The sequence below is a fragment of the Phocoena phocoena genome, chromosome 2, assembly GCF_963924675.1.
Source record: "Phocoena phocoena chromosome 2, mPhoPho1.1, whole genome shotgun sequence".
NCBI lineage: Eukaryota > Metazoa > Chordata > Mammalia > Artiodactyla > Phocoenidae > Phocoena > Phocoena phocoena.
The window spans coordinates 110,224,717-110,252,496 of NC_089220.1; the positions used below are offsets into that span (position 1 = coordinate 110,224,717).

Below are 27,780 nucleotides of genomic sequence, written 5' to 3' on the forward strand. Positions count from 1 at the left end.
TTCCATTTCTCTAGGAGGTAGGTCAAAAAGCATCTTGCTGTGATTTATGTCATAGAGTGTTCTGCTTATGTTTTCCTCTACGAGTTTATAGTATCTGGCCTTACATTTAGGTGTTTAATCCATGTTGAGTTTATTTTTGTGTATGGTGTTAGGGAGTGTTCTAATTTCATTCTTTTACATGTAGCTGTGCAGTTATCCCAGCACCACGTACTGAGGACACTGTGTTTTTCTCCATTGTATATTCTTGCCTCCTTTCTCAAAAATGAGGTTACCATATGTGCATAGGTTTATCTCTGCGCTTTCTATCCTGTTCCATTGATCTATATTTATGCTTTTGTGCCAGTATCATACTGTCTTGGTTACTGTAGCTTTATAGTACAAGTCTGAAGTCCAGCTGTATAGTCTGGACTATAGTATAGTCTACCTCCAGCTCCGTTTTTCTTTCTCAAGATTGCTTTGGCTATTCGGGGTGTTTTGTGTTTCCATACAAATTCTGAATTTTTTTGTTCTAGTTCTCTGAAAAATTCCATTGGTAGTTCGATAGGGATTGCACTGAACCTGTAGATGGCTTTGGGTACTAGAGTCATTTTCACAATGTTGATTCTTCCAATCCAAGAACATGGTATATCTCTCCATGTGTTTGTATCATCTTTAATTACTTTCATCACTGTCTTACAGTTTTCTGCATATAGGTCTTTTGTTTCCATAGGTAGGTTTATTCCTAGATATTTTATTCTTTTTGTTGATATGGTAAATGGAGTGTTTCCTTAATTTCTCTTTCAGATTTTTCATCATTAGTGTATAGGAAAGCAAGAGATTTCTCTGCATTAATTTTGTATCCTGCTACTTTACCAAATTCATTGATTAGCTTTAGTAGTTTTCTGGTAGCATCTTGAGGATTCTCTATGTATAGTGTCATGTCATCTGCAAACAGTGACAGCTTTACTCCTTTTCCTATTTGGATTCCTTTCATTTCTTTTTCTTCTCTGATTGCTGTGGCTAAAACGTCCAAAACTATGTTGAATAAGAGTGGTGAGAGTGGGCAACCTTGTCTTGTTCCTGATCTTAGAGGAAATGGTTTCACTTTTTCACCATTGTGAACGATGTTGGCTTTGGGTTTGTTATATATGGCCTTTATTATGTTGAGGTACATTCCCTCTATGCATATTTTCTGGAGGGTTTTTATCATAAATGGGGGCTGAATTTAGTCAAAAAAGCTTTTTCTGCATCTATTGAGATGATCATATGGTTTTTCTCCTTCAGTTTTTTAATATGGTGTGTAACATTAATGGTTTTGCATATATTGAAGAATCCTTTCATTCCTGGAATAAACCCCATTTGATCATGGTGTATCATCCTTTTAATGTGCTGTTGGATGCTGTTTGCTAGTATTTTCTTGAGGATTTTTGCATCTGTGTTCATCAGTGATATTTGCCTGTAGTTTTCTTTGTTTGGAACATCTTTGTCCTGCTTTGGTGTCCGGGTGATGGTGGCCTTGTAGAATGAGTTTAGGAGTGTTCCTCGCTCTTCTCTAAATGTTTGGTAGAATTCGCCTGTGAAGCTGCGTGGTCCTGGGCTCTATTGGAAGATTTTTAATCACAGTCTCAATTTCAGTGCTTGTGATTGGTCTGTTTATATTTTCTGTTTCTTAGTAGTTCAGTCGCGGAAGGTTGTGCTTTTCTAGGAATTTAGAAATTTGTTGTCCATTTTATTGGCACGTAGTTGGTTGTAGTAATCTTTCTTGAACCTTTGTATTTCTGCAGTGTCAGTTGTTATTTCTCCTTTTTCATTTCTAATTCTCTTGATTTGAGTCTTCTCCCTTTTTTTCTTGATGAGTCTGGCTGTTTATCAATTTTGTTTATCTTCTTAAAGAACCAGCTTTTAGTTTTATTGCTCTTTGCTGTCGTTTCCTTCATTTATTTTTCATTTATTTCTGATCTGATCTTTATGATTTCTTTCCTTCTGCTAACTCTGGGGTTCTTTTGTTCTTCTTTCACTAACTGCTTTAGGTGTAAGGTTAGGTTGCTTATTTGAGGTGTTTCTTGGTTTTTGACATAGGATTGTATTGCTATACATTTCCCTCTTAGAACTGCTTTGGCTGCATTCCATAGGTTTTGGGTTGTCATGTTTTCATTGTCATTTCTTTCTAGGTATTTTTTGATTTCCTCTTTGATTTCTTCAATGATCTCTTCATTATTAAGTAGTGTATTGTTTAACCTCCATGTGTTTGTATTTTTTACAGATTTTTACCTGTAATTGATATCCAGTCTCATAGCATTGTGGTTGGAAAAGATACTTGATATGATTTCAGTTTTCTTAAATTTACCAAGGCTAGATTTGTGACCCAAGATATGATCTATCCTGGAGATTGTTCCATGAGCACTTGAGAAAAATGTGTATTCTGTTGTTTTTGGATGGAATGTCCTACAGATATCAATTAAGTCCATCTTGTTTAATGTATCATTTAAAGCTTGTGTTTCCTTTTTTATTTTCATTTTGGATGATCTGTCCATTGGTGAAAGTGAGGTGTTAAAGTCCCCTGCTATGATTGTGTTACTGTCGATTTCCCCTTATATGGCTGTTAGCATTTGCCTTATGTATTGAAGTGCTCCTATGTTGGGTGCATAAATATTTACAATTGTTATATCTTCTTCTTGGATTGCTCCCTTGATCATTATGTAGTGTCCTTCTTTGTCTCTTGTAATAGTCTTTATTTTAAAGTCTATTTTGTCTGATATGAGAATTGCTACTCCAGCATTCTTCTGATTTCCATTTGCATGGAATATCTTTTTCCAACCCCTCACTTTCAGTCTGTATGTGTCCCTAGGTCTGAAGTGGGTCTCTTGTAGACAGCATATATACGGGTCTTGTTTTTGTATCCATTCAGCCAGTCTGTGTCTTTTGGTTGGAGCATTTAATCCATTTACATTTAAGGTAATTATTGATATGTACATTCCTAATACCATTTTCTTAATTGTTTTGCGTTCATTATTGTAGGTCTTTTCCTTCTCTTGTGTTTCCTGCCTAGAGGAGTTTATGTTTAGCATTTGTTGTAAAGCTGGTTTGGTCGTGCTGAATTCTCTTAGCTTTTGCTTGTCTGTAAAGGTTTTAATTTCTCCATCAAATCTGAATGATGTCCTTGCTGGGTAGAGTAATCTTGGTTGTAGGTTTTCCCCTTTCATCACTTTAAATATGTCCTGCCACTCCATTCTGGCTTGCAGAGTTTCTGCTGAAAGATCAGCTGTTAACCTTATGGGGATTCCCTTGTATGTTATTTTTTGTTTTTCCCTTGCTGCTTTTAATATGTTTTTTTGGTATTTATTTTTTGATAATTTGATTAATATGTGTCTTGGTGTGTTTCCCCTTGGATTTATTCTGTATGGGACTCTCTGTGCTTCCTGGACTTGATTAACTATTTCCTTGCCCATATTAGGGAAGTTTTCAACTATAATCTCTTCAAATATTTCCTCAGTACCTTTCTTTTTCTCTTGTCCTTCTGGGACCCCTGTAATTTGAATGTTGGTGCATTTAATGTTGTCCCAGAGGTCTCTAAGACTGTCCTCAGTTCTTTTCATTCTTTTTTCTTCATTCTGCTCTGTGGTAGTTATTTCCACTATTTTATCTTCCAGGGCACTTATCCGTTCTTCTGCCGCAGTTATTCTGCTGTTGATTCCTTCTAGAGTATTTTTAATTTCATTTATTGTGTTGTTCATCATTGCTTGTTTCCTCTTTAGTTCTTCTAAGTCCTTGTTAAACATTTCTTGTATTTTCTCCATTCTGTTTCCAAGATTTTGTATCATCTTTACTGTCATTACTTTGAATTCTTTTTCAGGTAGACTGCCTATTTCGTCTTCATTTGTTAAGTCTGGTGGGTTTTTACCTTGCTCCTTTATCTGCTGTGTTTTTCTCTGTCTTCTCATTTTGCTTAACTTACCGTGTTTGGGGTCTCCTTTTCGCAGGCTGCAGGTTTGTAGTTCTTGTTTTTGGTGTCTGCCCCCAGTGGCTAAGGTTGGTTCAGTGGGTTGTGTAGGCTTCCTGGTCGAAGGGACTAGTGCCTGTGTTCTCATGGATGAGGCTGGAACTTGTCTTTCTGGTGGGCAGGACTGCGTCCAGTGGTGTGTTTTGGGGTGTCTGTGACCTTATTATGATTTTAGGCAGCCTCTCTTCTAACAGGTAGGGTTGTGTTCCTGTCTTGATAGTCGTTTGGCATAGGGTGTCCAGCACTATACTTGCTGGTCATTGAGCGGAGCTGGGTGTTAGCGTTGAGATGGAGATCTCTGGGAGAGCTTTCGCCATTTGATATTACGTAGAGCTGGGAAGTCTCTTGTGGACCAATGTCCTGAACTCAGCTCTCCCACCTCAGAGACACAGGCCTGACACCCCGCCGGAGCATTAAGACCCTGTCAGCCACACGTCTCAGAAGAAAAGGGAGAAAAAGAGAAAGAAGGAAAGAAAAAAATAAAAAAAGTTATTAGAATAAAACAATTTTTTTAATTATTAAAAATAAAAAATTTAAAAGTAGTAAAAAAAAAAAAAAGGAGAGCAACCAAACCAAAAAGCAAATCCACCACTGATAACAAGCTATAAAAACTATGCTAAAAACAGAAAGAAAAACAACAACAGCAACAACAACAAAATGGAGAGACAGAGCCCTAGGACAAATGGTAAAACCAAAGCTATACAGACAAAATCACACAAAGAAGCATACAAATACACACTCACAAAAAGAGAAAAAGGAAAAAAATATATATATCTATGTAAAGAAAAAAAGAAAGCGAGCAACCAAGTCAATAAACAAATCTACCAATGATAGAAACTCTAAATACTAAACTACGATAAATATAAAACCAGAAACCAGTCCGTCACATAGCAAACCCCTAATCTACAGTTGCTCCCAAAGTCCACCACCTCGATTTTGGGATGATTCATTGTCTATTCAGGTATTCCACCGATGCAGGGTACATCAGGTTGATTGTGGAAATTTAATCGCTGCTCCTGAGGCTGCACGGAGAAATTTCCCTTTCTCTTCTTTCTTCGCACAGCTCCCGGGGTTCAGCTTTGGAATTGGCCCCCCCTCTGCGTGTAGGTCTCCTGAGGGCATCTTTTCCCACCCAGACAGGATGGGGTTAAAGGAGCCTCTGATTCGGGGGCTCTGGCTCATTCGGGCCAGGAGGAGGGAGGGTTACAGAATGTGGGGCAAGCCTGCGATGGCAGAGGCCAGCATGATATTGCAACAGCGTGAGGCGTGCCGTGCGTTCTCCCGGGAAAGTTGTCCCTGTATCATGGGACCCTGGCAGTGGCGGGCTGCACCGGCTCCCGGGAAGGGAGGTGTAGATAGTGTGACCTGTGCTCGCACACAGGCTTCTTGGTGGCTGCAGCAGCAGCCTTACCGTCTCATGCCTGTCTCTGGGGTTCACGCTGATAGCCGCGGCTCACACCCATCTCTGGAGCTCATTTAGGCAGTGCTCTGAATCCCCACTCCTCGTGCACCCCAAAACAATGGTCTCTTGCCTCTTAGGCAGTTCCAGACATTTTCCTGGACTCCCTCCCAGCTACCTGTGGTGCACTAGCCCCCTTCAGGCTGTGTTCATGCAGCCAACCCCAGTCTTCTCCCTGAGGTCTGACCTCCGAAACTGGAGCCTCAACTCCCAACCCCCACCCATCCCGGCAGGTGAGCAGACAAGCGTCTCAGGCTGGTGAGGGCTGGTCGGCAATGATCCTCTGTGTGGGAATCTCTCCGCTTTGCCCTCTGCACTCCTATTGCTGCTCTCTTCTCTGTAGCTCCAAAGCTTCCCCCCGCTCCCACCCCCCGTCTCCACCAGTCAAGGGGCTTCCTAGTGTGTGGAAACTTTTCCTCCTTCACAGCCCCCTCCCCAAGGTGCAGGTTCAGTCCCTATTCTTCTGTCTCTATTTTTTCTTTTGCTCTACCCAGGTACGTGGGGAGTTTCTTGCCTTTTGGGAAGTCTGAGGTCTTCTGCCAGCATTCAGTAGGTGTTCTGTATGAGTAGTTCCACATGTAGATGTATTTCTGATGTATTTGTGGGGAGGAAGGTGATCTCCACATCTTACTTCTCTTTGGTCTTGAAGGTCTCTCTCCTCTGTCATTTCTGATTTTATGACCCACTCCCTTCTATTCTTGGTGAGTCTAGCTAAAGATTTGTCAATTTGGTTTATCTTTCAAAGGACCAACTGTTTATTTCATTTATTTTTTTCTATTGTCTCTTTAGTCTCTATTTCATTTATTTCTGCTCTGATCTTTGTTGTTTGCTTCCTTCTCTTAACTTTGGGCTTTGTTTGTTCTCCTTCTAGTTCTTTGAGGTGTAAAGTTAGGTTGTTTATTTGAGATTTTTATTGTTTCTGGCAGTAGACATTTATCATTGTTAATCCTTGCCTCTTAAAGCTGCTTTTCTGCAGGTTTGGTATGTTGTGTTTCCATTTTTCTTTGTCTCAAGATTTTTTTATTCCACTTTTGGTTTCTTTATTGACCCATTGTTTGTTCAATAGCATGTTGTTTAGTCTCCACTAATTTTCCAATTTCCTTCTTGTAATTATTTCTATTTTCATACCATTGTGGTATGAAAATATGCTTGTTATTGTCTTAATCTTCTTAAATTTGTTAAGATTTGTCTTGTGGACTAACATATGATCTCTCCTGGAGAATGTTCAATGTGCACTTGAGAAGAATGTGTATTCTGTTGCTTTTGGTTGGATATTTGTTAAGTTCATCAGATCTAACATGTCATTTAAAGTCCCCTACTGTTATTGTATTGCTGTTTATTTCTCCCTTTTTTGGTCTGTTAACATCTGGTGTATATATATATATAGGGGATCCTATGTTGGATACATAAATATTTATAAATATTATATGTTCTTGTTGGATTGACCCCTTTATCAACATGTAAGGGTTCTTTGTTTCTTATTACAGTTTTTCTGTTTCCTTTTATTGCTGAATAATATTCCATTGAATGGATATATCACATTTTCTTTATCCATTTACTAGTAGAGGGATATTTGTATTTATCCAGTTTGGGGCTGTTAAGAATAATGCTGGAGATTTGAGAAAATGGTGGAAGAATAAGACGCGGAGATCACCTTCCTCCCCACAGATACATCAGAAATACATCTACACATGGAACTGCTCCTATAGAACACCCACTGAACGCTGGCAGAAGACATCAAACGTCCCAAAAGGCAAGAAACTCCCCACGTACCTGGGTAGGGCAAAAGAAAAAAGAAAAAACAGAGACAAAAGAATAGGGACGGGACCTGCACCAGTGGGAGGGAGCTGTGAAGGAGGAAAGGTTTCCACACACTAGAAGCCCCTTCGCGGGTGGAGACTGCGGGTGGCGGAGGGGGAAGCTTCAGAGCCGCGGAGGAGAGCACAACAACAGGGGTGCGGAGGGCAAAGCAGAGAGTCCTGCACAGAGGATCGGTGCCGACCAGCATTCACCAGCCAGAGAGGCGTGTCTGCTCACCCGCCTGGGTGGGAGGGGCTGGGAGCTGAGGCTCGGGCTTCGGTCAGATGCAGGGAGAGGACTGGGGTTGGCGGCGTGAACACATCCTGAAGGGGTTAGTGCGCCACAGCTAGCCGGGAGGGAGTCCGGGGAAAAGTCTGCACCTGCCAAAGAGGCAAGAGACTTTTTCTTGCCTCTTTGTTTCCTGGTGCACAAGGAGAGGGGATTAAGAGTGCTGCTTAAAGGAGCTCCAGAGACGGGTGCGAGCCGCAGCTATCAGCACAGACCCCAGAAACGGGCGTGAGACGCTAAGACTGCTGCTACAGCCACCAAGAAGCCTATGTGCGAGCACAGATCACTATCCCCACCTCCCCACCCGGGAGCCTGTGCAGCCCGCCACTGCCAGGGTCCTGTAACCCAGGGACAATTTCCCCGGGAGAACGCACAGCGCGCCTCAGGCTGCTGCAACATCATGCTGGCCTCTGCCGCCGCAGGCTCACCCCGCATCTGTACCGCTCCCTACCCCCGCCCTGAATGAGCCAGAGCCGCCAAATCAGCTGCCCCTTTAACCCCATCCTGTCTGAGCGAAGAACAGACGCCCTCCGGCGACCTACACACAGAGGCGGAGCCAAATCCAAAGCTGAGCCCCGGGAGCCGTGCGAACAAAGAAGAGAAAGGGAAATTGCTCCCAGCAGCCTCAGAAGCAGCGGATTAGAGCTCCACAATCAACTTGATGTACCCTGCATCTGTGGAATACCTGAATAGACAACGAATCATCTCAAATTGAGGAGGTGGACTATGGGAGCAAGATACATTATTTTCTCCCCTTTTCCTCTTTTTGTGAGTGTGTATGGGTATGCTTCTGTGTGAGATTTTGTCTGTATAGCTTTGCTTTCACCATTTGTCCTAGGGTTCTGTCTGTCTTGTTTTTTTATCTTTAAAAATTTTTTTCGTAAAAATTAATTTTTTTATTTTAATTACTTTATTTTACTTTATCTTACTTTATTTTATTTTATCCTCTTCCTTCCTTCCTTCCTCCCTCCCTCCCTCCCTCCCTCCCTTCCTTTCTACTTTTTCTCCCTTTTATTCTGAGCCGTGTAGAGGAAAGGCTCTTGGTGCTCCAGCCAGGTGTCAGGGCTGTGCCACTGAGGTAGGAGAGCCAACTTCAGGACACTGGTATACAAGAGACCTCCCAGCTCCATGTAATATCAAATGGCGAAAATCTCCCAGAGATCTCCATCTCAACGCCAAGACCCAGCTTTACTCAACGACCAACAAGCTACACTGCTGGACACCCTGTGCCAAACAACTAGCAACACAGGAACACAGCCCCATTCATTAGCAAGGAGGCTGCCTAAAATCATAATGAGGCCACAGACACCCAAAAACACACCACCAGATGTGGACCTGCCCACCAGAATGTCACAAACCAGCCTCATCCACCAGAACACAGGCAATAGTCCCCTCCACCAGGAAGCCTCCACAAACCACTGAACCAACCTTAGCCACTGGGGACAGACACCAAAAACAATGGGAACTATAAACCTGCAACCTGGGAAAAGGAGACCCCAAACACAGTAAGATAAGGAAAATGAAAAGACAGAAAAACACACAGCAGATGAAGGAGCAAGGTAAAAACCCACCAGACCTAACAAATGAAGAGGAAATAGGCAGTCTACCTGAAAAAGAATTCAGAATAATGATAGTAAAGATGATCCAAAATCTTGGAAATAGAATAGAGAAAATGCAAGAAACATTTGACAAGGACCTAGAAGAACTAAAGAGGGAACAAGCAATGATGAACAACACAATAAATGAAATTAAAAATACTCTAGAAGGAATCAATAGCAGAATAACTGAGGCAGAAGAACGGATAAGTGCCCTGGAAGATAAAATAGTGGAAATAACTACCACAGAGCAGAATGAAGAAAAAAGAATGAAAAGAACTGAGGACAGTCTCAGAGACCTCAGGGACAGCATTAAACGCACCAATACTCTAATTATAGGGGTCCCAGAAGAAGAAGAGAAAAAGAAAGGGCCTGAAAAATATTTGAAGAGATTATAGTTGAAAACTTCCCGAATATGGGTAAGAAAATAGTTAATCAAGTCCAGGAAGCACAGAGAGTCCCATACAGGATAAATCCAAGGAGGAACACGCCAAGACACATATTAATCAAACTATCAAAAATTAAATACAAAGGAAACATATTAAAAGCAACAAGGGAGAAACAACAAATAACACACAAGGGAATCCCCATAAGGTTAACAGCTGATCATTCAGCAGAAACTGCAAGCCAGAATGGAGTGGCAGGACATGTTTAAAGTTATGAAGGAAAAAAACCGACACCCAAGGTTACTCTGCCCAGCAAGGATCTCATTCAGATTTGATGGAGAAATTAAAACGTTTACAGACAAGCAAAAGCTGAGAGAGTTCAGCACCACCAAACCAGCTTTACAACAAATGCTGAAGAAACTTCTGTAGGCAAGAAACACAAGAGAAGGAAAAGACCTACAATAACAAACCGAATAGAATTAAGAAAATGGGAATAGGAACATACATATCGATAATTACCTTAAATGTAAATGGCTTAAATGCTCCCACCAAAAGACACAGACTGGCTGAATGTATACAAAAACAAGACCCGTATATATGCTGTCTAAAAGAGACCCTCTTCAGACCTAGGGACAGATACCGACTAAAAGTGAGGGGATGGAAAAAGATATTCCATGCAAATGGAAATCAGAAGAATGCTGGAGTAGCAATTCTCATATCAGACAAAATAGACTTTAAAATAAAGACTATTACAAGAGACAAAGAAGGACACTACATAATGATCAAGGGATCGATCCAAGAAGATAGAACAATTATAAATATTTATGCACCCAACATAGGAACACCTCAATACATAAGACAAATACTAACAGCCATAAAAGGGGAAATCGACAGTAACACAATCATAGCAGGGGACTTTAACACCCCACTTTTACTAATGCACAGGTCATCCAAAATACAAATAAATAAGGAAACACAAGCTTTAAATGATACATTAAACAAGATGGACTTAATTGCTATTTGTAGGACATTCCATCCAAAAACAACAGAATACACATTTTTCTCAAGTGCTCATGGAACATTCTCCAGGATAGAACATATCTTGGGTCACAAATTTAGCCTTGGTAAATTTTTAAAAATTGAAATTGTATCAAGTATCTTTTACGACCACAACATTATGAGACTAGATATCAGTTACAGGAAAATATCTGTAAAAATTACAAACACGTGGAGGCTAAACAGTACACTACTTAATAACGAAGTGATCACTGAAGAAATCAAAGAGGAAATAAAAAACTATCTGGAAACAAATGACAATGGAGACACGACGACACAAAACCTATGAGATGCAGCAAAAGCAGTTCTAAGAGGGATGTTTATAGCAATACAGTCCTACCTTAAGAAACAGGAAACATCTCGAATAAACAACCTAACCTTGCACCTAAAGCAATTAGAGAAAAAAGAAAAAAAAAAAACCAGAGTTAGCAGAAGGAAAGAAATCATGAAGATCAAATCAGAAATAAGTGAAGAAGAAATGAAGGAAAGAATAGCAAAGATCAATAAAACTAAAAGCTGGTTCTTTGAGAAGATAAACAAAACTGATAAACCATTAGCCAGACTCATCAAGAAAAAAAGGGAGAAGACTCAAATCAATAGAATTACAAAAAAAAAGGGAAAGTAACAACTGACACTAGAAATACAAAGGATCATGAGAGATTACTACAAGCAACTCTATGCCAATAAAATGGACAACCTGGAGGAAATGGACAAATTCTTAGAAATGCACAACCTGCCAATACTGAACCAGGAAGAAATAGAAAATATGAACAGACCAATCACAAGCACTGAAATTGAAATTGTGATTAAAAATCTTCCAACAAACAAAAGCCCAGGACCAGTTGGCTTCACAGGCGCATTCTATCAAACATTTAGAGAAGAGCTAACACCTATCCTTCTCAAACTCTTCCAAAATATAGCAGAGGTAGGAACACTCCCAAACTCATTCTTCGAGGCCACCATTACCCTGACACCAAAACCAGACAAAGATGTCACAAAAAAAGAAAACTACAGGCCAATATCACTGATGAACATAGATGCAAAAATCCTCAACAAAATACTAGCCAACAGAATCCAGCAGCACATTAAAAGGATCATACACCATGATCAAGTGGGGTTTATTCCAGGAATGCAAGGATTCTTCAATACACGCAAATCAATCAACGTGATAGACCATATTAACAAATTGAAGAAGAACCGTGTGATCATCTCAATAGATGCAGAGAAAGCTTTCGACAAAATTCAACACCGATTTATGATAAAAACCCTCCAGAAAGTAGGCATAGAGGGAACTTTCCTCAACATAATAAAGGCCATATATGACAAACCCACAGCCAACATTTCCTCAATGGTGAAAAACTGAAAGCATTTCCACTAAGATCAGGAGCAAGACAAGATTGCCCACTCTCACCACTCTTACTCAACATAGTTTTGGAGGTTTTCGCCACAACAATCAGAGAAGAAGAAGAAATGAAAGGAATCCAAATTGGAAAAGAAGAAGTAAAGCTGTCACTGTTTGCAGATGATATGATACTATACATAGAGAATCCTAAAGATGCTACCAGAAAACTACTAGAGCTAATCAATGAATTTGGTCAAGTAGCAGGATACAAAATTAATGGAGAGAAATCTCTGGCATTCTTATACACTAATGATGAAAAATCTGAAAGTGAAATTAAGAAAACACTCACATTTACTATTGCAACAAGGAGAATAAAATATCTAGGAATAAACCTACCTAAGCAGACAAAAGTCCTTTATGCAGAAAATTATAAGACATTGATGAAAGAAATTAAAGGTGATACAGATAGATGGAAAGATATACCATGTTCTTGGATTGGAAGAATCAACATTGTGAAAATGACTCTACTACCCAAAGCAATCTACAGATTCAGTGCAATCCCTATCAAACTACCACTGGCATTTTTCAGAGAACTAGAACAAAAAATTTCACAATTTGTATGGAAACACAAAAGATCCCGAATAACCAAAGAAATCTTGAGAACAAATAATGGAGCTGGAGGAATCAGGCTCCCTGATTTCAGACTATACTACAAAGCTACAGTAATCAAGACAGTATGGTACTGGCACAAAAACAGAAATATAGATCAATGGAACAGGACAGAAAGCCCAGAGATAAACCCATGCACATATGGTCACCGTATCTTTTATAAAGGAGGCAAGAATATACAGTGGAGATAAGACAGCCTCTTCAATAAGTGGTGCTCAGAAAGCTGGACAAGTACATGTAAAAGTATGAAATTAGAATACTCCCTAGCATCATACACAAAAATAAACTCAAAATGGATTAAAGACCTAAATGTAAGGCCAGACACTATCAAACTGTTAGAGGAAAACATAGGCAGAACACTCTATGACATAAATCACAGCAATATCCTTTTTGACCCACCTCCTCGAGAAATGGAAATAAAAACAAAAATAAATAAATAGGACCTAATGAAACTTAAAAGCTTTTGCACAGCAAAGGAAACCATAAAGAAGACCAAAAGACAACCCTCAGAGTGGGAGAAAATATTTGCAAATGAAGCAACTGACAAAGGATTAATCACCAAAATTTACAAGCAACTCATGCAGCTCAATAACAAAAAAACAAACAACCCAATCCAAAAATGGGCAGAAGACTGAAACAGACATTTCTCCAAAGAAGATATACAGTTTGCCAACAAACACAGGAAAGAATCCTCAACGTTAGAGAAATGCAAATTAATCATTAGAGAAATGCAAATCAAATCTACAATGAGATATCATCTCACACCGGTCAGATTGGCCATCATCCAAAAATCTAGAAACAATAAATGCTGGACAGGGTGTGGAGAAAAGGGAACACTCTTGCCCTGTTGGTGGGAATGTAAATTGATACAGCCACTATGGAGAACAGTATGGAGGCTCCTTAAACAACTACAAGTAGAACTACCATACAACCCAGCAATCCCACTACTGGGCGTATACCCTGAGAAAATCATAATTCAAAATGAGTCATGTACAAAAATGTTCATTGCAGCTGTATTTACAATAGCTAGGACATGGAAGCAACCTAGGTGTCCATCAACAGATGAATGTATAAAGAAGATGTGGCATATATATACAATGGAATATTACTTAGCCATCAAAAGAAATGAAATTGAGTTATTTTAGTGAGGTGGATGGACCTAGAGTTTGTCATACAGAGTGAAGTAAGTCAGAAAAGCAGAACAAATACCATATGCTAACAGATATATATGGAATCTAAGAAAAAAAAAAAGGTCATGAAGAACCTAGGGGTAAGACGGGAATAAAGATACAGACCTACTAAAGCATGGACTTGAGGTTATGGGGAGGGTGAAGGGTAAGCTGGGGCAAAGTGAGAGAGTGGCATGGGCATATATACACTACCAAACGTAAAATAGGTAGCTAGTGGGAAGCAGCCGCATAGCACAGGGAGATCACCTAGGTTGTTTGTGACCACTTACAGGGGTGGGATAGGGAGGGTGGGAGGGAGGGAGACGCAAGAGGGAAGAGATATGGGAACATATGTATATGTATAACTGATTCACTTTGTTATAAAGCAGAGACTAACACACCTTTGTAAAGCAATTATATTCCAATAAAATGTTAAAAAAAAGATTAATGATACTTTCATACACAAGTCTTTGTTTGGTTCTGTGTTTTCATTTCTCTTGAGTAGATACCTGGGTTTGGTATGTATCTTTAGATATTTGTAATCACAGTGAATCAAGTCATCTAGTACACGTCAGTTTTGAGAAGAAATAGCCATTAACCATTGATACATAGTATATGTTTAGTATTAGTAATTAACTGATATTTCATTAAAGTTGAAATAGGAAAGTGACCACAAGGTTTGTATGGTAAGTTTACGTTTAATTTTTAAAGACACTTAGGGGTTGATTTTTATTTAGTTACAGTCTCCTATAGAAACCACGTATCATTATCTTCTGCATGACACTGTAATCCCATTTCTAAGTTCTTCCCTTTTTCCAACTTCCTAATATTTTTCTAATAGTCTTCTAAGCACTTCAAATTATTAAACAGAACTGCATCATAACTACCTGTTATCTACATGGGCTGTCACTGCTACAAAGCAAATATTCATTACATATCATTAAAAAGTGCACCTTACTGTGAAATCTCACTGAAGGAGTGGGAAAATATTGTGACAGGAGATACATGTGATTGGATAATTGTTAACTCTTCAGTGAACAGCACTTGCCTTCCTGGAAGAAGCCTGCCTTCAGGTAGAGCTCATATAATGAAATTTGGGTCTGGTCTAATATATTAAATGATTCACATCCTGACTCTCTAAGGTAAGCGTCATTGTCATTACTGATTCTACAAAGCATAGCTTCCAGTATATATAGTGTAATCAAGCTTAGGAAATTTTTCTCCCGTTTATTTTATTTATTCAACAATTCATTGAGCAGTGTCTCTTTGACAGGCACTGCTAAGCACACAGTCTCATTTGATTTTCATGACAGCTTTTGTCAGTGTAGGAAGATCACATATCACCCTTAATCTTATATATCATACACTCACACATCCACTGTCTCTTTCACAGGTATGCACCCGTGTGTGCATACACACGCACTTTCCGTGTCACCTCTGCTTTTTCTGAGAGGATGTGGCCAACGGGAATCTATACTGACTCCTATAAAATCCTATCTGTATAAAATGACTAAATTTTTTTTTTAATGAAAGAGGATAGGAAATACCTAATATTAAAAATGGGTCACTTTACATTGCACCTTCATTTCACTTTCTCCAACATGATATTGACCTCTTGTCCAGGACAAAGCAAACCTCAAATTAGGGAACACTAAAACATGTTATTTTATGTATAATGCAAAGGGATTAGTGTTAATTTGGTTTTTCACTAAAGGCTTATGGTTTACATTAGATGAAGCTTATTTCTTTTTACTGGTATGAAGAGGACTTGTATGTAATTTCAGATTCTACACACCTCATTTGTATTTTCTTTTAGAAAATGTCTCAGTTAAAATCAATGCCCTACTATTCGTTTAAGCCCCCTTGCCTTCAATAAAACTAATTGATAAACCGTAATAATTAATGGCCTGATTAAACCAAAATGACTTACATCTGCCCTGATGATTGCCATTTATAATCAGTCACTTTAATGACTCATCTTTTCTGTGCTTCGCTTACAGAAGAATGGCTGTGATGTTTTTAAGTGAGCTGAATGAAAAGCTGTATGCTCTCAGTTGCTGTTTGTTTTCCATAACTTGAGATTGCATTAAAATAAGCATAGATATACGTCTTCTTAAAAGTAATCTTTCTTGCCTAATCTGTTCTCTTGTTTCTGGCTTGGAATGAAGTTGAAAACAAACCAAAAAAAAAAAAGCAACAAAAATCATTTTAGTATTCCTGGAGCTGTTCTTGAGAATTATAGAATTTCCACGTTTTAAATGAAAACATGGAAGTGATAAGTTCGGTGGCTATATAATAGGATTGTTGATAACTCAGGTATAAGGTGGAGTATTTTATTCTGATAAAGTGATACTTAAATCAGAGGAACTATCCTCATTCCAACATTTAAAAGGATTCCATCTGCTTCAAATTCTGTCACATGAATTCAGATTTAGTTTAACTAAATAAAGTCTTAATTATTATACCCTATTTATTTCAAAGAAGGATTTGAGGCAGCTTACAATATGAGGTGTAAACAGTGAACAAAGGACAAAAAAGAATTTTAAAATAAAGGGATAGTTCCACTTCTACCCAGTAAGGAAATGCTGCTGTGGAACCTCCACCAAAAACAACTAGGAAGCTAGACAAAATTTATGAAACATCTGTTTTCAGGTATTAGATAACAAGCAGTGCAGGACTGTGATCCTGAAGAGAAGGGAAACAGATGAGGGGAGCCCTATGATCACCCAAGTTTTAAGCCTGGAGACAATTTCCAGACTGCAGCATAAGGAAGGGGAACCAGTCAGAGCCCAAAGATCTTACTGAGCTGAAGAGACAAGAGTTTGGCTGTCAAGAAGGCTTTAAAATGGCTAAAATTTACAGAGCAGAGTCCTAGAGATGCAGGAACTGTGCAAAAAGAAAGAGCTCAAGAACTTGTGTGAGACTCTCCTTGAATTTTTGGCCGAATATCAACCTCTGCTTTTGTAGGGTGAAATCTCACAAAGCTAGTTTGAGAATGAAAATTTCTGGGGATCTGTAAGCTAAACAATTCCCAAAGCTTACACAAGGTTGGGAATTTTAAAAATTCTAACCAGCCAGAGTAGAGAGACCTTTTTGGATACATTGGAGCATTCAGGAGAGACTTTAGAAGGGTCATGTTTTAATAGAGGGGCTAAACTAGCCCTAGAGTAGGGATTGCTCTGGCTTTCCATAAATAAAAGTTCCAAAATAAGCCTCAAAATGATCTATCTTCAAGTAAGTTAACTACCTGCCAGTATCAAGTTTAGCACTCTTTAAAGGATTAAAGCAAATTCGCTCAGCAATATCAGATTCAGAATACATGGCATCTAAATAAAAATCAGTATGTGAAAAAAATTTTTTTCTTCCAATAATGGATGAAAGACCATTAGCAGGAGAACAATCAGTCAATAGAAATGGGACTCTCCCATTGGCAGACAAGGACTTTAGAACAGTTATGATAAATATACTCAAGGATTTAATGGGAAACATGAGCATGACGAGGAGAGAGATAGAAGACAGAAAAAAGAACCAAGTCGAACTTCTAGATATGAAAAATAAAATATCTGAAGTAAAAATTTCACTTGATGGAATTAACAGTAGATTTGACACCACAGAAGAAATGATTTGTGATCTTGATGTTAGAAATACAGAAATTATCTAAAATTACTGTAAAAAAAAAAAAGACTAAAAGGATGAGCACAGCCTCAGTGACCTTTGAGACAGTATCAGGAAGTCTAGGATATATATGTAACTGGAGTCTCAGAAGGAAAGGAGAAAGAAAAGGGAACAAAAAGTAATTTGAAGAAATAGTGCTCCCAAACTTTCCAAATTTGATGAAACCCATAAACCCAGAGATCTAGGAGGCCTAACAAACTCTAACCACGATATACACAAAACCATACCAAAGTACATCAAAATTAAAAATGTAAAGCCAGTGATTTTTTAAATCTTTAAAATATTCAGAATAAGCATAATACATTAAATAGAGAGGAACAAAAGTAAGAATGACAGCAGACTTCTTGTCAGAAGCTACGCAAACCAGAAGATAATGGGAAGACATTGTTAAAATGTTGAGAAAAACAAAAAACCTTTAAATCCAGAATTCTAGGTCCAGTAAATATATTTTTCCAAAATAACAGCTAAATAAAGACTTTTTAAGGCAAACAAAGCAGAGAGAATTTATTGCCAATAGACCAGCATTGTAAAAAGTGTAAAGGAAGTTGTTTAGACAGAAGGAAAATGATACCAGATAGATTGTTAGATCTACACAAAGGAATAAATAGCACCAGGAATAGTGTATACATGTAGATATATAAAAGACCTTTGAAATTTTTTTCACTCACTGAGCACTGATCTAAACCTCATTCATATACTGACTCACTCACTACAACAGCTGACACACTTGCTCTAGCTCCAAAGCCATTGCTCCCAACCCCACATTCCCCGGGAAGTGCTGGAGTTGACAGGTTTGTGGGCATGTAGTGCTGACGTTGGCATCAGCCTTGCCATGCTACCTCTCATAAGGGGCTCAGGGTCCTTCATTGTGTCCTGGAGTCCCAAGGATGTCACATACCCTTCTGAGCACTGTAGCTCTCAGGCCAGCATATGTCCAGGAGTCAGGAATGACAGAAATGTGTGGAAATCAAGAACTGACCCTCACCAACAGACTTGTGGTTTCCAAGGAGGAGGGAGGGAGGTAGGGGAGGGATGGATTGTGAGTTTGGGATTAGCAGATGTCAACTATTATATATAGAATGGATAAACAACAAGGTCCTACTGTGTAGCACAGGGAACTATATTCAATATCCTGTGATAAACCATAATGGAAAAGAATATGAAAAAGAATGTGTGTATATATATATATATATATGTATAACTGAATCATTTTGCCATACAGCAGAAATTAACAGTGTAAATCAACTATACTTCAATAAAATATATTTTTAAAAAAATTTTAATGATTATTTAAAGCAAAAATAAAGACACCGTATTGTGGCAATTATAACATGTAGAGGAAAGATGTATAACAGTAGCACAGAGGATGGGAGGGAAGAAAATGGAAGCATACTGTTCTGAGGTTCTTACATTATAAATTAAATACCCTAATATTATTTGAAAGTAGACAATGAAACATTAAACGTATTGTAAATCCTAGAACAGCCATTAAAAACAAAAACAAAAAACCTTCAAATGGGCTGGCAAATTTTAGCCCACAGGTCAAATTTGGCTCATTAACTGTTTTGGTAAACAAAGATTGATGGAACACAGCCATGCCATTTATTTCCACATTGCCTGTGATTGCTTCAGCAGTACAGTGGCAAAATTGAGTAGTTACAACAAAAACCATGTTTTGGTTTTTGTTGTAACTACTTTGGTCCTTTACAGAAAAAGTTTGGTCCTTTACAGAAAAAGTTTGCCAACTTCTGGCTTAGAAGTCAATAGTAGAGATCAATGGAATGCTAAAAAGAGCCCATCTAGTCCAAAAGAAGGCAATGAAAGAAGAAAGGAACTAAGAAGAGATGGGACAAATAGTAGGATGGTGGAGTTCAACTCAGCCATATCACTAATTACGTTAAATGTGAATGGTCTAAATACTGCAGTGAAGAGCACAAATTGTCAAAACTGGTCGGAAAAAAGACCCAGCTGCGTACTCTGCAAAATATCCATTTTAAATATTAGTAACAGAGAGGTACCATCCAAACTAATCATCAGACTTTTTAAAGCAAAAATTATAACAGCATACTACGGGGTTTATGATATATGTAGAAAAGGCAAAAATCATCTAAAAATAACAGAAACTAATCAGTAGTTGCCAGAGGTCAGGGTGGAGTTGACTGTAAAGGGGCACAGGGAACCTTTTGGGGTGATATAAATGTTTCATATCTTGATTGTGGTGTGGGTATATGGATGTATATGTCAAAGTCACTAAACTATATATTCAAAATGACTGCAATAAAATTGATTTTTTAAATGAATAAAATTGATTTTAAAAAGTAAAGTTAAACAATAGATGAAATTTCTCTTCAGATATTCTGAACTTGCCAGCAGTTTAATCAGAGGGAAAAACAGCCCATTATGTTGGTCTTTTCTAAGTGCTGACCTGAAGACCTGACTGTTTTAGATTGGTTTCTGAATCAGCAGATCTGAGGTAAAACCAAAAAAGGTTTTTGTTTTTAAATGCACAGCCAGGCTTGGGAGCTATTTAGTTATATAACTCTCATTGTTTTTATTGTAGGAAGCAAATCCCATTTAGATTGTACTTAAGCAATGTTATTATCCTGAAATCTCATGTGCACTATTTTTGGTCAAAATATATACCAGCAGTTCCTTGGTCTACACTCTACTGAAAGGCAGAGGTGGGTCTTACTCATGCTTCTCTCCACAGACCTACTATCATATCTGGCACATGCTAAGGCGTCAGTGAATATTTGTTGAGTGAGTATTTTTGAATGCCCGTAGATCCTCTCAGAATGAAAAATATCATTCACAAATGTATTCATTAATAGTGAAATGTATTTATTCTGAAGTATATGCCATTGAGTGGGAAAAGATGGAGCTCCTTCTCAGGCCAAATTCATGCTTCTCCAGGTGCACATGTTTGCCCATCTATTTAGTGGAAATATTCATTCACCAACATTTGTTCAACAGATATCATTTCTAGTCCATACCAGGCACTATTCTAGATATAGGAGTGAACACAACAGATCACATCTCTGCATTCATGGAGCTTTCCTTCGAAACGGGAGGACTGAGAGGGACATGTATACATGTACAAATATAGGGTGTCAGTGGTGCCAAGTGTTACAAGGAGCACTGAAACAGGGAAGAGGGAAAGGGAATATTGGAGGTGGGAAGATATTGCTGTTCATAGTGGGTGGTTGAGGTAGGCTTCTCTTAAACGGGTAACATTTGAGCAGAAACCTAAAAGCAAGTAAAGGAGCAGGCCATGCATGTATATATGGGTGCAGAGTATTCCAGTTATATGGAACCACAAAGCAGGGAGCATGCCTGGCAAGAAGGCCAGTGAGATGAAACAGTGTGGGCAGGGAGAGGAGTAGGAAGGATAAGAGTACAGAGGTAGTAGGGGGGCAGTTCAGAGAAGGCCTTAGAAACCTTCATGAGGGCTGCATTTTGCATTGAGTTGGGAGGCCCTTGGAGGTTTTAGGCAGAGAAATGACAATAGTTTGATTTAGGTTTTAAAGAGGGCACTTTAGCTGCTGTGTTCAAGACAGACTCTAGTAGAGCAAGTGTAAAAATAGGGAGACCAGCTCAGTGGGCTGTCGGTGAATGAGTACATACAGTCTGGCAAATATGCCCCCTCATAAACATTGAATTGGTTTTATCATTCTACTTACTGGACTTTTGAAATTATTTTCTTTTAACTAGTATTTTACCCAAATACAGCCTAAATTTATTGCAGTAGCACAGAAATTATTTTCTGAACATAACAAAATATAACACTTTACATTGCTTGGTTGATTGCCAATGGATGATAATAATATATTTATAGAGTGTTTGACAGTTTAAAAGCTATTTTACATTCACTATCTCATCTAATCCCCACAATTTTTAAAGATTGATACAGTAACTTTTATTATCTCCCTACAGAGGTGAAAACTAAAATGTTACATGCCTAGTCCAAAGTCATATGCCAAATTTGTGGCAGGGCCCAAAAGACTAAAATCCAAGTCTTCTGTCTTCTAGCCTGAATCCATTGATTTTGTTTAAAGGGGTCTTTTATGTTCAAATGATGTTGCTGGGTTTGGAACACTTATATTAGCAAATTTAGTATATTGTTTAGAAAGCCATCTACCAGTGAGCAAAGATAATACGCTCCAACAGTATACATACAAAAATGTATAAGGCATATTCCTACCCTGTGAACTTATTACTTGGTGATACCTGTAACAGTAAATGTGGTAATTACTAGTAAAAAAATGTCACATGCTCAGTTCCAAATGGTACAGACAGTAAATGCTTTAGCAGTTCAAAGGAAGCAGCGATTTTGATGGCCTGAGTAGGTATGGCAACAGGGAGATGGGGTACTTGAGTTGAAGGATGAGCCGGATTCAGTCAAAAAATATCAAGGAAGGGTTTTTAAACCCAGGTGGTTTGGGGTCAGGGACACAGCATGAACAAAGGCTTAGTAATGGGGTGTTTTGGATTTGTTTCTTTTGAGACAATGACTAAAACAGTCTAGTCAGAATACAAAGGTTGTTTTGAGGATGGCTGTATGTCTACTGCTTTCATACACAAAGTATTCCTGAAAGCTAGGCTGAAAGGTGAATGTGCAAAGTCATGCAGTAGGATTACACGTAAGTAAAAAAAGATGTTGGGGAGCTGAAAATGCCATAAAGTTCTTATTTACACCTTGCCTTTTAGAATATAATCTAGAAATTTTGTTGTTTTATTCTTTCCCTGTTGATCCACTTAAGTCAAATATGTGTCTGATTAAAGCTAAGAATTTGTTCTTTTTACCATACCTTGTGATTTCCATGTAGCTCCTTCTTCCAGGAGCTCAGAATATTTGTTCTTTATCTATCTCCATCCGATGTATGGCTTAAGAATGGTTTAAGGGTATCAGTATATAAAAGAGAAGATTGTCCAAAAGAAAAATATTCAAAGTTGAGGGCTTATAATGAGAATTAGGTTTGGAAAATAAGACCAGGCTTTGTAGAACCTAACATTTCTGTCAGCTCGGCACACATTTATTGAGTGTCTACTGCGGCTGTCTATGATGTATATTTTTTGTGCAAACTATTGAGGCATATTTGAAAGCACAACCCTATTCTTAAGAAGTTCACACTGGGGTTGGCGGGGGAGGTCAGGGAATATTTTACTTCCTCCTCAAGGAGAGAAGTGATAGAGTGAAAGTATATTTAATATGATGGTGGTATAAGGTTTATATTGAAATTGGGGAAAACTGGAGGCAGAGAGACCAGTTGGTTGAAAAAGCTTACACCTGCCTGGGCATACTGACCTGTATTCAAAGAGAAAGACCCCCTAAAGGAAGTATATAGTGTGTCTTACCTGAAAGGGCATGCTACAGAGACGTGGTCTACAGCTAACCCCTGATCACAACAGTATCATCAACAAAATAATACTGTGTGTTCGTGGTTTCCATTAACTTATTCTCATCTATTAACAAATACTCACTAAGCATATACTGTATGCCTGGCACTCTTCAGGGCCTGGAATATAGTAGTCAATAAAAGAGACAAAGTCCCTGCCTTCGTGGAGTTTACATTCTAGTGTCCGTCAGGTAACACCAAATGAGCACATGTATGAGAAAATGCCTGTCATGTTGCCTGTCATATGGTAGGTAGGGTTCAATAATCGTTGGTTACTGAGTTTGAACTTGAAGTTTGAGTTAAGTACCTACTTTTGGTAAGATACTTTTTGCAGGGTGGAGGGACGGAGTGAGATTAACTCACAGATTTTTTTTAGATGTTACATAAAAATTATGAGTCTTTAGTTTTGGGGTAATTAAGGTTATATGCTGTATTAAATATAACAAGTTGTCTGTTCTTGACCACTTTCGCCACTGAAGATGAAGCATTGAAGCAGATGCTCTTCTGTAACCATCAAAAGTGGTGTGCTCTTATCCTGCTTGGATGGTTTTTGTGGGCTCCTTGAATTCCTGAAAAGGCCCATTGTTGTCACTGACGATGCTTCACAGAAATGCTTTGTGTCATTATTTAGCGGACTGCCTTGGCAAAAGCTGTGCCAGTTCTTTTGTTAACTCTAACAGTCGAAATGATGTAAGGGAAGAGAAGGATAAATGAAACAAAGACTGATAAGTGCACGCATGCACACACATTTACACATCTTTTAGATCAGTTTCTGAGGATTATCTGAAGTAGCACGTAAAACCAGGAAATAGCAGAACTGCATTCATGTTCTCGTTGTTTCAACCAGATATCACCTGTTACCAGCAAACATGAATGATTTTTTTCCTTGCTGGCTTCCCTTTGGCCTTACTGTTCCTTAGGTGGGAGGAGCAGTTTCACTTTGAGAGCAGAACTAAGCCTTTCTGTACAAATTCTTTGCAAGAAGGTTACGTTTTCTTAGCTACTTTTCCTGAAAGCTGGAGTAGGATATTGGGTGTATTTACTGTTGTTGGAAGCCAAGATTTTATTTGACTTTCACATGAAGTAAATAAACCCTTGCTTCTATAGAAACCAGAAATGGTTGGAAGTGAGGGAGTTAGGACCTTACATTTTGCCTCCAGGTAAAATGCTTTGCGTTAAATTTGTGGTTAGAATTCTAGGTTGAACAGATGATGTCAATTCTGCAATATGGTATGGTGTGCATGTGTGCTTTTTTTAGAACAAGCACTGTAGATACGGAATTAGTGACATGGATTTTTCTGGTCCCTTTTTAGATGTGAAGCCCTCTAATATGCTAGTAAACACAAGAGGACAAGTCAAGCTGTGTGATTTTGGAGTTAGCACTCAGGTAGGTCTCATTTTCCTGCCGATCTGCTTTCTTCTCTGTAACATCCACTTTCTGTTTTCATTCTACTCTCTGGATTGAAAGATCACCTAGCTGCCAGACAAACAGAAGTCTGCATCTTCTCGTTGGCTGGGATTGTGTTATTCATTTTTAATCTCTGAGCGAGTTTCCTTCATCAGAATATGATTGTTCATTGTTTAATGACAGTAAAAACTGCTGATATTGTAATTACTACTTACGAATAGCAAACTTCATTGATATGCAGCTTTGATATGAAAGCGTTTTGGCCAGACAAAAGGGAGGGCAGAGTGGGAGCTGTGCCTGGGGAGCCCAACTGGCCCACAATAAAAATTAATATTGGGAGCAACAATGGTGGAGGGCCATTACGATGTGCAGCACCAATTTTAATTAATTTCCATTTGGGGCTCCCCTGAGAACCCTGGTGATAGTGACCCATGAGCGTGCTGCGATGTGGATTTGAATTGCAGCCACCTTTACTCCCAGCCAAACACGAAGACCAAAGCGAAGGTCATCATTGTATTATGAGTTGTCAAAGTCTGTTATCCCTCCAGCGTATTTAGTGTTCGTTTCATTCTAGTAATGCATGAGGCTTCATTCACACCTTGACCATCTGACTAAAAAATGAGTGTGTTCAAATTCTACTTCAGATTGACTTTGTACAATCAGGCGGGTTTGGGGTACTAAAGCGATAAGCATCCTGCTTAAGTGAATTGTGTAAGGTTATCTGCTATAAACTGTAACGCTATGCTTGTTTAAGTTGGAAATCACATTCAAAAGAAAAGAGATGTAATCATTTTTAATGCCTTTGTAGATAAATTTGTTCCTTTTTATATAATTTTTAGTTGATTTATAGAAATGATGATTGTAAGTTAAATGAGGAATAATTGCCCGTTTTATTTCCACATTATCTTTATATTGTTCTGACAGACTGTTTTGTCTCATAGCTGGTGAATTCTATAGCCAAGACGTATGTTGGAACAAATGCTTATATGGCGGTAAGTAAACTTATGCAAAAATAACATTTAAAACCAACATCTTTATGTACTTGGTAATGTATAATTCTTGAATTAATTCCACAGCTTTAGCCTAACAGATCATAAATTACAAAGTCAGTCCAGTCATGATTGGATTTTTAAATCTTCCTAAAAGACGTTAGGGTTTATACAGGAGCTACCAACTTCTCTGACTTTATTCACTTAACTGGTTGGTTTGAGTATAAAATCATTTTGAAGTATAATCCTATAGAAAAATTGTATCTTATAGCACATTGGCTACTTTGCCTCATTGATTATTTAATTAACCCTAAAGTATACCAGAATGTCAGTCAATAAGATCAACTCTTTTTTCCAGGAATAAGCATGCTTTGACAGCAGCTCAAAATTAAATTATTAATTAAAAATTAAATTATTACTTATGGATCTGATTGTAAATTATTACTTATGATCTGATCCTCTGAATGTAAAGATTTAGCAGACAATTCTCTGTCGAACTTGTATATCTATATTCTGTTTACTTGGGTTCATACCTATTATAAGACAACTTACTTGGTCCCTCTGAAGTAAATTTACCAGGAATAAAAAGTAGAAGCATAGAACTGTTTCAAATACCAGTGTGGACCTGGCTTTGACCCGTTTCTTTTTCCTTCCTTTTAAGTAAGGGAAGTTATTTGTGTCCATAAAATGGCTTTTTTTTTTTTTTTTTTTTTCCGGCTGTGTTGGGCCTTCATTGCTGTGCACGGGCTTTGTCTAGTTGCGCCAAGTGGGGGCTACTCTTCGTTGCGGTGCGCGGGCTTCTTCTTTTTTTTTTCTTAACATTTTTAAAATTAAATTAAATTTATTATTTTTTTTTACTGCAAGGAAAATAGCACACATATTTTACAATAGCTATTAAATATCTCAATTTAGTCAATCCTCCCTACCCCCTTTTTTTTTAACATCTTTACTGGAGTATAATTGCTTTACATTGTTGTGTTAGTTCCTGCTGTATAACAAAGTGAATCAGCTATACGTATACATATATCCCCATATCCCCTCCCACTTGCATCTCCCTCCCACCCTCCCTATCCCACCCCTCTAGGTGGTCACAAAGCACTGAGCTGGTCTCCCTGTGCTATGCGGCTGCTTCCCACTAGCTATCTGTTTTGAATTTGGTAGTGTATATATGTCAGTGCCACTCTCTCACTTCGTGCCAGCGTACCCTTCCCCCTCCCCGTGTCCTCAAGTCCATTCTCTATGTCTGCATCTTTATTCCTGTCCTGCCCCTAGATTCTTCAGAACCAATTTTTTTTTTTTTTTTTTTTTTTTTAGATTCCATATGGGTGCAGGGGCTTCTCACTGCAGTGGCTTCTCTTGTTGTGGAGCACAAGGCTCTAGGCGCGTGGGCTTCAGTAGTTGCTGCACGCGAGCTCTACAGCTCAGGCTCAGTAGTTGTGGCACATGGGCTTAGTTGCTCATTTGCGATCTTCCCAGACGAGGGATTGAACCTGTGTCCCCTGCATTGGCAGGTGGATTCTTAACCACTGCACCACCAGGGAAGTCCCCATAAAATTGCTTTTATTTATTGACGTCCACAGTCACTTCAAGAGTTGGGGGCTGGGAGGAGACAAGCAGGAAACTTATTTAGTATTTTTGGAGCAAAGTTTTACTTTAACATCTTAAGTTTAGTTTTTTGCTGAGGATTCTAGGTTTATTCAGGTAGTCCATTTCACTTCTAGTAGTCTTTATATGAATTAAACGAAGTATGGGTAGAACCCTGGATCTTTTTCTCAATATTCTTTGTTCATATATTATCTTGGATGGAACCCTGGATCTTATTCTCAGAACATTACAAAGGATTTTTTAATTGAGATACCAGAACAGTTAATTTTTGCCTTGCATTGTTTTTAAAGAAAATTTGTTCTTTCTCATTTTTCTAGGTAATGTGACAAAAAATTTATCTCTGAAGTCACCATACCTATTTTTACAAAACTTAATCACCTTCTTGGCTCTACTAGGTTATCTGAGAGTGGTGAGCCACCTTTATAATTAACAGAACTGTGCCAAACGACATGATTTCAGTCTTCGAAAAAATATGAAACACTGTGATTTAAAACAAACAAAAAATGAAACAACTTTTCCCCTCCCTATCATGTTCATAGTAGCTCTAAATTGCTCTGATAATTAAATTGCAATATGTTTGAATCTACAAATCTAGATTACAGTTGTCTTTCCCAGGTGTACATTAAAGAAATTACTTTTTTTCCTTTTTGTTTATGGATGAATGTGCTGCATCCATCTCTTAATTGAAAATGTGGGGATTAAAAGTATGAAACGTTAGCTCAGATTGGCAGAGCTAAAATTGCTTTGCTTCTTCGGTGAGTATGTTCTAGTCATCAACCTTATAGTTCAAGCTGTAAAAAGCATAAGATACCTAGGAAGCAAAGAGTGTGATAGCCTGATAGTGAGCTTGGCTCAATTCAGCAGGCTCTCGTTGGCCATGACTTACCGAACTGGTGTGAGATCAGAGGTTGGGAGTTGGGGAAGGTGGAAATAACATTTATTATTCTGTTACAGGTTTTAATCC

The 27,780-nt window shown here is 38.4% G+C and overlaps 1 protein-coding gene across 2 annotated transcripts in view; it reads left to right on the forward strand.

Annotated features, from left to right (window-relative positions):
- Window positions 1-27,780, forward strand: part of MAP2K5 (mitogen-activated protein kinase kinase 5) — a 267,232-nt gene that overhangs the window by 130,872 nt on the left and 108,580 nt on the right. For both annotated transcript variants that reach the window (XM_065871152.1, XM_065871153.1), the window contains exons 14-15: window positions 24,128-24,201; window positions 25,164-25,214. In XM_065871152.1, coding sequence (XP_065727224.1) covers window positions 24,128-24,201; window positions 25,164-25,214 — 125 coding nt within the window. The remainder of the gene's footprint in view (window positions 1-24,127; window positions 24,202-25,163; window positions 25,215-27,780) is intronic.